The sequence below is a fragment of the Taurulus bubalis genome, assembly GCF_910589615.1.
Source record: "Taurulus bubalis genome assembly, chromosome: 12".
Taxonomy (NCBI): domain Eukaryota; kingdom Metazoa; phylum Chordata; class Actinopteri; order Perciformes; family Cottidae; genus Taurulus; species Taurulus bubalis.
This window is the reverse complement of record NC_136600.1, coordinates 2,530,481-2,542,500: the sequence shown is the minus strand read 5'-3', so window position 1 is coordinate 2,542,500 and position 12,020 is coordinate 2,530,481. Positions and strand designations below refer to the sequence as shown.

Genomic DNA, 12,020 nt, shown 5'->3' with positions numbered 1-12,020 from the left:
TTTAATTTTTGCTTGGACCCTATATTAGATAAGTCAGCTACAACAACATCCAAAACAAAAGCATCCAAGACTACCTTATCATTTATGAAAGATCTAAACCTGCCTGATGTGTGGCGACAGATGCACCCTCAAACTAGAGACTTTTCCTTTTACTCCTGCCCACACAACTCTCACACCAGGATCAACCTTTTCTTATTGTCAACACAGCTAATTCATAGAACACTAGAATCTGAATATTTATCTAGGATGTTGTCTGATCATTCACCTTTGACCCCATCTATTTTGATGCCAGAAAAACCAGGAAACCAATATAGATGGCGTCTGAACCCTACTCTCCTTCATAGACCAGACTTTTGCCAGTTTATTAGGGACCAGATCAAATTGTTTTGTGAGACAAACTGCCCCTCCTCCCCCAATAGTTTCATACTATGGGACATGCTGAAAGCTTATCTAAGAGGACAAATAATATCTTATACAAAGGGTATCAAAAAGAAATATGGCAGAGATAAATGAGCTAGAAGCAGATATTCTGAAATTGGAAAAAGAGTTTCAACAATCTAGGTCGAAAGAACTTTACCAATGGCTGATCAACAAAAAACTAAAATACAATACTTTACATACTTATAAGGTTGAAAAAATCATTTTAAGAAGCAAACAAAAATATTATGAATTGGGAGAGAAAGCTCACAAAATCTTGTCCTGGCAATTGAGAACAGAGGGAAGCTCAATGACAATTAATGCAATTCAAACTGAAACTAGTGCAATCGCACACAACCCAACAGAAATTAACGACTCATTCAAACAGTTTTATGCAAATCTATATACATCAGAATCGCCAGAGGATCTATCTAAGGTTGATGAATTTCTGTCCACTATTGAATTGCCGAAACTCGACCATGAAGACCAAAAGAATCTTGATTTGCCCTTCACTCCGAAAGAAATCGAAAAGGCCTTATGCTCTCTACAACCCAATAAATCACCGGGAGAGGATGGCTTCCCCCCTGAATTCTACGGAGAATTTAAGGACTTACTAACCCCCCTTATAATGGATGTGATTAATTTGGCATCTACAACTCAAACCCTTCCTGAATCATTCTCCACTGCCATAATCACCGTGATTCACAAACAAAATAGGGATCCATTAAAGTGTTCCTCTTTTCGACCCATTTCATTATTGAATTCAGATTATACATTGATTTCCTGGCTAACAGGCTTGGCCAACATCCGCCAAAATTAATAAACCCAGACCAGAGTGGTTTTATTTTGAAACGCTCATCAGCCAATAACCTGTGCAGAATCTTTAATATTATCCATCTAACTAAATCTAAAACTGGACCTAGTGTAGCTGTAGTATTAGATGCTGAAAAGGCCTTTGATAGGCTAGAGTGGCTGTATTTATACAAAGTTTTGGACAAGTTTGGATTTGGCCATTTGTTTATCAATTGGGTGAAAACACTTTACCATAAACCCAAAGCCAAAATTACCACAAATGGACAGACCTCAACAACATTTCCCTTGAGTAGGTTGAGTCGACAGGGCTGCCCTCTGTCTCCAGGATTCTTTGTCCTGGCTATTGAACCACTTGCTGAAGCAATTAGACGGGATCCAGATATAAAGGGGTTCAGAGTGGACGAAATAAATCATAAAATGAATCTCCTGGCAGATGATGTAATTCTGTATCTAGCGGACCCGGTTAACTCTCTCACTAAATTACAGATGCTGCTAAACACTTATGGTGCTATTTCCTGATACAAGGTCGATTTGGAAAAAAGTGAAATTATTCCACTCACGAACTTTGATCACACTGAACACAACAAACCACCCCATTTAAGTGGCTCCAGAATATTAAATATCTAGGAATAATTATAGACAATGATCTTAAAAATTTGTACAAACTTAATTACCTCCCAGTACTGAGTAAAATTGAAGAAGACCTAAACAGAAAGAGGAACCTACCCATCACTCTAATTGGCCGAATAAACTGTGTGAAAATGAATATTCTCCCGAGGTTGCAGTATCTTTTCCAGTCCTTACCCGTTCCATTACCTGAAACCTTTTTTAAAACACTCAACAAACACGTTAGAAAGTTTTTATGGAACTGTAAAATCCCAAGGGTGTCAATGGAAAAACTAACATGGGATTATAGTCTAGGAGGTTTTCGACTTCCCAATTTAAAAAAAAAAAAAAAATATATATATATATTATTTAGCGGCCCAGATGTGATATATTTCGTCACTTTTTGACGGTGATGCTGCCCTCTCTAGGATACAAATTGCACTTTATCCTCTGAAAGAAGGAAAGTCCAGTGATTCTATTTATAAATGAAACTTCAAAACCATATCCAACAGGACAGATAATCCTATTTTGAAACATTTTATTAAAATATGGACTAACTATTTGGAGCTTTGAATAACATTATGCATTTGTGTCATTGTGGTATCTCTCTCTGTACTGTGTCATCCTATGCACCAACCTTTTATTTATTTTTATTTGAGTGGGGGGAAGTATCTATTTACTTTATTTATTTAATTGTTTTATTTCATCTACTTGTGTATTTTTTTGTTATTTTCTGTAATGTTTGTGAAATGTGAAAATATTTGGAAAATATAAAATATTCCAAAAAAACTAGTGGCTGGTTCCCCAATACCCTCAAGGTTAAAATGTTAGAACTTGACAGCAGAAATAAACATGTTAATGCTCACAAGTTTAAATGACATTAAGGCTTAATGTTATGCATTATTAAGGGTGTGGCCTCTTTGAGTGACAGGTCACTAGCACGGCAGCATGAGTGTAGCGTTTTGACGTTCGGTTTTACAAACAGACACTCTTTCGGGTAGTCATTTTCTTGTTAGCATCCCAGTTTGTATCACGGTTAACATGAATTAGGGATGCACATGACCAACCAAGTTAGACAGTACGGTCTCTTCTGGTTCCAAAAGCCAAGATGGCGTCGTCCAACACGCCAAACTCAAGGCTTCAAAACAGTCGTCAACAAACCAATTACAGTGAATACTTCCACTTTATATGTATATTTATATATTCAGACTATGATTGGAACACATCTCTATTGGCCTTGGGATGCTAACACCTTAATCTCTTTCTTTACGTACACCATGTTGAGCTGACAGCTAACACAAAATATTTTATTTAAAGAAGAAGAATATGGTTAGCTTGTCACCTATAGATGTAAAAAGAAGTATTAGATTTTTCCCCAGTAAAGGGACGTGTCACATACTGACAAGTATTGTGTGTGTAATGGAGCCGGATCCTCACCAGCTATTAATTCTTGTTTCAAGAAAACTAAAACATGTTCTTGAAATTACGAAAACAACTACTGACAATATGTCATAACTCATAATGAACGCATAATATAATAATAAATAATCCTCTTATTACGCTGATGGATTGGCACATCTTCTTTCAATGATTTATGGATATGTGTTTTTTGTGTGCAACCGTATTATTTTTCAAACCCCTAACCTGACAAGTGTCTGTAGAGCTTTATGCCAGGCTGCATGCCAACTAGTACATGTCTTATATCAAGGTCACAGTTACAATATGTAATTATGGCCTTGATATAATTAGGCCAAGCTGTGCATGGCTCATTTAAGACAGCCATGCACCGCAGCCTAAATAATCATTAATAATCATAGATACACCTAACAATTTGCAAGTATTATTACGATCAGTTCTGTGTGTGGTTTGTTCAGGAGGTGTTGACATGCCCCAGCAGTGCAAGTAGATAAAGAAAATATGTATATTTTTACTTTATTCTCATTAAATGATGTCTTCTTTATAATATTATTAAGACAAATATTATGACTTTCTTTCCAATTGAATTACAACTTTATTATCGTAATATAATACTTATTTCTCAAAATACTACACATATTTGTTTTAAACGCTCCAGGGGTTTATATATAAAAATAATATAATGCATTGCATTCATGTATCACTGAAGTGAACGGGAGCCACACGCACATTTAAAGAGGTTACTTCCCCAAACCAAAGACACAAAACAGGAGGGTTTCAAATTTCCATACGTATTTCATATACCGTCATAGCCTTAACAACTGTTGTCGCTCTTCGGCAGGCATCAAAATGTATTGTTCATAGCTCCTACGTGTCATGGTTATAACTTTAGGCATGGTTATGTCTTTATAACAACAATTAATAACCCACAAATTGTAACACTAATAATTGTACATTTATAAAATTACACCGCCGAACTGCATGCTGGGTACAGCTCGCTCACTATCACAACAAAAAGAAACTCTGTCGCTCCATAAAAAAAAAAAAAAACAGGAAGAGACAGACCCTTCCGGTTTTTTTTCACCTACATTTCCCTGGGTCCTAAGTCCCTCCATGTTTAGCTTCCTAACACTCTCTATGTACCAACATACAAACAGCTGCTCACCACTCACTGGCCAGTTGCAGCGAGTTGGCCAGCGAGCGGTGGACAACGACGCCGGCGGTCCTTTTCGGCGTCAATGAATGAATGTGTTTACTCTGAAAAAAAATACCGTGATATACCGTGAAACCGCCAGAATCGTACAAAAAAACGTGATATGAATTTTTGGCCATACCGCCCAGACCTTGGAGGAGGTAATCACGCCGATAGTATGCTGACTCAGCAGATATAAAATAAAGAGCTGAAAGCATTGCAAAATGCCAGAGAGCCTTACTACATTACATCCCATTATGTTTCTGGACATCCCCACCATAAAATGGAGCATACAAATAGTGTTTGACACTCAAAATGTCCTGTTGCTACTCTTTTGGCTCATACTGCAGTCAGAGTAACAATTCAATTCAAGCCCATTCGACGGAATACATGAGTTCAGGAATGTGTTTCCAGTTCTCTCTGTGACTCTGGCTGTGCAAACCTTTGCGGTTGAAGACACTGATGCATTCTGTTTGACATGACATCTTTTTGTGTCGCTTAACGTGGGCCGGTTTTGATGCGCTGACGGCGGATGTGATTTGACCAAAAGATCAGGGTCACATCCACGGTTGTGGTTCAAGATTTTGAATCCAGCATGAGACACCCAGTTCAGGGCAGAGGTTTTTTTTGGGTGAGAGTGCATGGTCACAGTGGAAATGGGCAAATCATGTGTTTCTAGATTTGTATCAGCTCCATGCATCCAATAGCTGGAGGGTATGAGTACACTACTGCCATGTTGTGATCCGCTTTGTTTTAATTGTATTTTGACAATTACACATGGAGAGATCCATGACAAAAGACAGCACCAGACACATTGTGTTTAAGTGAGGGTTAATGGCAGACGTCTGTCTGTGCTCTCACCAGGTGTGCTGAAGGATGAATCCCACTGGAAAGGCTGTAAGTACGAGGCCAAATGCTAGTTGATTTGACTCAGTACAACAGCTTTACACCTCTCCATGAAACTAACAGGCCAGCCTCCTATTACCACACCTTCTTCTATGAGGAGTGCAGTGATAAGCAGCTCTCACGCACACAGGGTGTCTGCAGTGGAAATAATAGTGTCTGAGCGTGAGCAGGCAGATGGCGTCTATTCTGCGTTGGAGCAGCGTGTGGAGATTACAGAGCTCGGCCATGATCAGACTTCTTTTCTCTCTTCCAACACGAGGAAATGTTAAATACGCCCTCCATCTCGTTTACTCTCCCCTCTGCTCCTCTTCCTCCCACACCCAGGGGACTGGCAGCAGGGCAGGAAGTAATTTTTTACCAAGCTAAATGCTTTAATTAAGCCTTCCGACCACTTGGGAAGAGACAAAGAGGTAATGCCACCAGCCTCATTAAAGCGTGCTGCTTCTGCACTCTGCTCTACCATTAGCTGCCATGGGAGCACTGTCACCGGATACTTATCTCACCGGCTGGGGTTGTGTCAGCGCCAAAAGGACCGCTAGAACAGGGTTAAAACCTGATGTAAAAAACACCCGGAGAAGCACTTTTTTATGGTTCTCATCAAGCCTTACAATGGTTTGAAATGACATGTATGAAGGTAGCTATCTGTAGTGTCACCATGTATAACCCGTCCTCCAGTGGTGTCCGATTCACTGGATGGAAACAGGAGTTTTGGCCCTTGGGTTCATCTCACTGATATTCACGACGTCGTTCTGTTTCTCAGAGACGCCTCAAAGGTCTTCCATCATGATTTCCATTTGAAAGGGCAATCTCTGGCTTCTTGCAGTTGAATGTACAGAAGTCAGGTCTGCCAAGTGGAGTTTGATTGCTCCAATGACTTAACAATGGAAACCGAGAGGTAGGCTGCACATTGAATATTGAAATCTCTCAAGAACTGAATGAGAGTCAACTCTCAAGTCAGGCAAGCATCAGTGGTTTGGAAAATGATTTGTGTCTATGTGCTGAAGACGGGATTGGGTAAGCAGAGTCAACCTCTACATTGGATATTACACTGTGATACACTTCACAATGCTGAACTTTGCGCTTTTGCTGTAAACGACTTGTAACTTTCTAAACCCCAGCAGCGGAGATGACTTTAGAATGAAGGAAACCAGTGTTTCCACAGTGCTGAGATATCACAGACCGTGGACTGTTTTTTTCCTCAATCAATTAGAGTTTTGTGCCTGGGTTGTTCAGCTCGTTCACCAGTGCATGAATACAATGCTCCACTTGGCTGACGTTAGGCTTGAGAGCTAATAAATCCAAATTTCACCACAACCCTTGCTTTTAAAATGACCCCTGGATGACTTGAAGTGGGTTTTATGTGAGGTGAGCACGAGGGAGTTGAAGGGGAGGGCACAAGAGGGAAAGACTTGAGGATCATTAGATTTAGGCAACACTTTGTTAAGGTTGGAAAAAAGATCATGCTTTGTGACAAAAGTGTGGCTTACATATCATTATTCCTATCGGCCTGAGCATCTTCACAAGTAATCTGGTGATACGTGACTGTACATCTACGGGTACAGTACAAACAGGAACTGGTAGGAACTCATTGGACATACTTTGAAGGGTGACAATATAGACTTTGAGCATTTATTCCCCCATTTTTAAACCAAAATCAACAAAACATTCAACATGTCATGTAGGGTTTTATGAACATGGGAGGCCCTCAAGACCTTTGGCCTCCTTGTCTTACTATGTTGGATGGATGGATATATACTTTATTCATCCCTAATGCTGTGTTCACACCAAAAACGCTTTTTCGCCTGACTTTAATCGCTCGACTTTATGTGAGCACTTTCTCTGTAAAACTGTTTTCATTTCCACTATCCACCATGGAAGGAATAACAACCATTTCTAATGGTATCTCCGTGGCTTTACTCCATGAAAACAGTTACTATTTCCACCATTCACCATTGAAATAACCACTAGTTCTGCTTTATACTTGTTGTGGAAGTCCCACAAACGTCGGAACATCAAACGCCCCCGTGTCTGGGTTCATAATATTATCCGTAGTCGCACACATCTCCGACTCCTCCAGGACGAGTGTCTGAATGAAGCCGCCTCCAGCGTATAGCATGCACCGCTGACTCCACACATGGCGTTCCATCTATAAGCTTATCACAGTGAGTGCTGCCCCTCCAGTGTGGGGCTTTGTTTGCAGGAGCCTGGTGAAGGTCAGTCAATGATAATGATTTCTGAGACGGTGTTGTTGTGTTGCTCCCTTCAGGCTTGGCCAGGGCTAAATCGGTCCCCAGCCATACCTACTCCAACGAGGTGGTGACCCTCTGGTACCGGCCTCCAGATGTCCTGCTGGGATCCACGGACTACTCCACCTGCCTGGACATGTGGTGAGCGCTCCTTACCCCTGACTCCTTGGTTCATTCAGGTACTTTCGTTGAGATCTGGATAAGATTTCTCAAAAACCCATTTAAAACCCACTTATATGTAGCTCATCCTAACCCGAGGGTGTGCTCCCTGTAGATACTGTAGATTCATTGCGTATCTTTCTTCTTCATATTTGTTTTGTCTCCTTGTGCACCCTTCAACTCCTGTATCCCTCCTCCCACTGACGGATGTGGAGAGGCAGAATCGTACACATTCATCACACTCACACGTATTACACTCACAGACGGAGCTACAATGGATATGATATATTTACTCCCAACTCGTCAAATACCGCCGCTTGGTCAGTGGCTCCATGCTTCAAACTATGGTGCTCTACGTACAGCCTGACGTCAGCGATGGCGAGTCAGTTTCTACTTCATGCATAGTGTCTTTTTAAAAAACACCTTCAACGTAGGTTTACTTAGTTTTTAGGTAAACGACAAAAGTACAAAAAAAGGGATGACTGTGGTTCAATGGTGAGCAGGGTCGTCCTTCAATCAGAGGATCGGCGGTTCGATCCAAACTCCGATAGTCCATGTCGATGTGTTCTTGGGCAAGACACTTAACCCTAAAAGTGCTCCCGTAGCTGTGCCTACAGTGTGTGAATGTTAGTTAGTCCTGATGGACAGGTGCCCCCTTAGCCCCTCCCGTCAGTGTATGAATGGGTGAATGATGACATGTAGTGTTAAAGAGCTTTGAGTGGTCAGAAGAAAGAAAAGACCTATACAAGTACAGTCCATTTACTTGGTAAGGCTGAGGATAAGTATGTTTGTTCTGTATATTCCCTCAGAAAACTACTGTAAAATGAGTTACAGTTGAATCTGTGAACCTTGTTCTCTTGAGTGTTTCGTTCCAGTTGCTCTGAGCCTTTACTGATGACGTGGTTGGGTTTACATTGGGGTTAGTTGATCGCTAAAGGCATATGTCACATTTTGGAAGTGAGAATGGGTGAAACTGATGAAACTGAATACAATTTGATCGGACTCATGCAGCCTTGGAATAGAGAAACAATAGACACCATTAGCTGAAGTCTTTTCCTCCAGTCACATAGCGTGAAAGCAATTTAATTTGGTGTGAGTGATTGGGCAAAAATATTGGAGTTTACATTGAAAAAATGTTTTCTAAAATGCATCTGACTAACCTCAGTTAGTTTTCTGTTGAAAAATATAAATGTAGCTGTGATTAATCAAGATATTGCATGATATCAATAAGTATTATTATCAATCTTCATCATCCTAATGATTCTGCTGACAGCTGTGCACTGATCAGCCTGACAGGACGGGCTGCAGCCACAGCACCAAATCCTGAAGGACATGATTTCCAGGTTTTTTAGGTGATGAATTTAATGAGTCGTATGAGCAGCTCATTGACTTAGCAGCTACAAGGCTAGCAGGTTCATACTGGATGGTAAAGGGGTGGAGTGTGGCACAAATCTACCGCATGTTAGTTTGGGCTGATTAATTTAAACACTATTTGAGTTAGATGAATCTTGTTTTTATAGAAACAACTCACTCATCTGGGCTGCACATGGACACTTGAAATGTGATTCTTGTCTTGTACAATTGCAAGTGGCGGAAGTGGAATGTCACCGCTGACCCCACAGACGGGGTCAACTGCAACAGGCGGTGTTAGAAACCTCTGTTTTAATGCAATTAGTTCAAGACAATTATTCAATACAATTACAGGTGGATACTGGTTGTGAATCAATCTAAGAAAGAAAGATATTTAAACATCTATCCATCCGTCCCTTGTCTAACCAGCCATCTGTCATAGACAGATCAATAGATGGATAGATAGAATGTGTGGGTATTATCTATCTATCCATCTCTTTCCTTCCATGATAGATGGGTGGATAGATACAAGTGTGTGGATGTCTGTCTCTCCATCTATGTGATGGATGAATGGATAGATCAGTGCAGCTTGGCAGTCTTTGTATTCCTTTAAAGTCCTTTTGTCCTTTAAAGGTATACATGTGGGTACTGGTGGATCTCCTCTGGGAGTTCTCCCTCGCACCTCTATGTATAGCCAGAAAAACATATTTAAACCTGTCCAAACATAGGAATGATACGTACAATAGAAGCACTTCTTTATTAAAGAAACCATCTCTGGCTGAGCTAAAAGGCAGAAAGAGCTTTTATACCGGACAACAGAAAGGATTTTTGTTTTGGACAACTCACATAATATTGTTTCAGCTGTTTTAGAGTACATTTTCTGCTGACAGATAGTACAAGTCATTAATAGATTGATTGTGTAATTTATATGATCACTTATTTACATTTATTTAAATTGAGAGTGATTTTGTGACATTTGTTTAGTTTTGGTTTTAATCAAACCTGTTTTTTGAATACATTTTGACGAAGTGAGAGCTTTGAGACATGTTTGAGGTCCTTTTAAAATCATCACATTGTTGATAATATTCTAAATGTGCCCATTGTAGCATGCACACACACATACAGGAGTACAACAACATGACTAAACAAGACCAACAGAAGAACACAGATTTTATTTTTAATAAGAACTGATTAATCTGCTATCAGAGACAATATCTGAAATTGTTATATTTGACTCTGATGCTGAAATATATAAAGTAATATGTGATTGATTATCTGGTCTTTTCCTCACTTGGAAAGATACAACTTTAATTCAAGTTGAGCAGAACAGCAGCAAAATGCTTGAACAGGAAATGGGAAATGAGGTGGAAGTATCTGCCCCTCCCCCGTTTAGCACCTAGTGGCCCCGTCCTCTGAGGCCTCCAACAATACTAGTGTTGGACTCTCAAGTTGAGCCTTGGTGACCCCTTCTGTCTGGCCGGTCAGCAGGGATATCCCATGAACCCCAGCTGCATTCTCCAGCATCCTATTAAAAAAAAAACAGCCAGGGGGGTCTGGGAAGAATGTGGGAGAGAGAGTCTGCTTCAAGGGTATCTGCAGGTGTGCAATCAACAGAGTGGTGTTCCATCCCAGTGAGAGCCACCCTGCAATGCACACACACACACACACGCACACGCACACGTACACACACACGCTCACCCCTGGTCACTTAGGAAGCAGTCTTCCATGAAGAAGCATCTCTTGCAGGACCAAAAGGTTGTGCAGATCTGTCTTCCTGCCATGAGAAGCATCCATCACTCAGCCTACAGGTTACAGGCCGCCGTCTGTGAGGAGCGGGAGACGCCATGGAAGACCGCTCTATTTTTTTTTTACCTCCCACGCGTCTGTCAATCAGAGTCGACGCTAAGATCGCTCAAGTGTGATCATGCACAGATTAATGCACAGGTTTAGTTATGATTACACACCATCTTCAACTTGCATGGCCAGGCTGGTGTTATTCCATCCATGTTGTTGTTGTTGCTGTCAACAAATCCCACGAAGAGAGCAAAAGCAACAATGTGTTAATCCGTCTCTCAAGCCCATTGGCTTCGATTGGAGATTAAAAACGGCAAATTTCATTTAAAAAAGACTTCAGTGAATTCTCAGCAGGATTAAACGCCTGATGCCATTGCTCCATCTGTGCAAATCAGACAAAAGAAAGCGCGTGATTCTCAAAGCAGCCGGGTCTATTTGCACATGTTTTGATCAGGTAATAAACTGACATTTTGTGTAAAATTGTCCCCTTTCCCTAGAAATGAGCCTCGTTGCAAAAAGAGCCAAGTTCCCGAGGATCATTTCCGATCATTTTCTGATGAACTGAAGTGATTTCCCCCTTCAGAGAGCTGGTGCAAACAGAAGCACATTTATTAGAGTTGTCCACTCATTTATTCATGGATGCAGTGACATTTGTGTCATGGAAAATAAAATAACTAATATGAATAAAGCTCCTCACATTTCATTTTTTGGAACTACATGAGAAAAACCCTAGATTTAAGTAATCAGTGATGTCTCACTGCTGCGCCTCGTGTGTAGATACACACTGAAAATATATAAGCTAAGTGAATGAAGACATTTTCCTCATTAATGCTGTATTATTTCACCGACCTACGTATCTGTGCTCTGTGGTAGAGAGGTGTATACGGGGTCAGATCAGTCTCAATATTAATGAATGCACTCAAAGGGATTCACAAATGTATTTTGTTATTCAAATAAAAATGGCTCTCGCCACAATTTTTTTTTCAGTGCACACAAAAATATTTCTTCTTTGAAATAATCTTATATTAAATCCACAGATATATTGATTGTGCGCTCGTGATGACATGATGCAAAACGCAACAACTCTAAATGCCTTTGACCTCGATCTGCTTATAAGAATG

The 12,020-nt window shown here is 40.5% G+C and overlaps 1 protein-coding gene across 1 annotated transcript in view; it reads left to right on the top strand.

Moving 5' to 3' along the window:
• Window positions 1-12,020, top strand: part of cdk14 (cyclin dependent kinase 14) — a gene marked incomplete at its 3' end in the record, with an annotated part of 151,662 nt that overhangs the window by 104,715 nt on the left and 34,927 nt on the right. Inside the window, exon 9 of the mRNA XM_079227862.1 lies at window positions 7,617-7,737. Coding sequence (XP_079083988.1) covers window positions 7,617-7,737 — 121 coding nt within the window. The remainder of the gene's footprint in view (window positions 1-7,616; window positions 7,738-12,020) is intronic.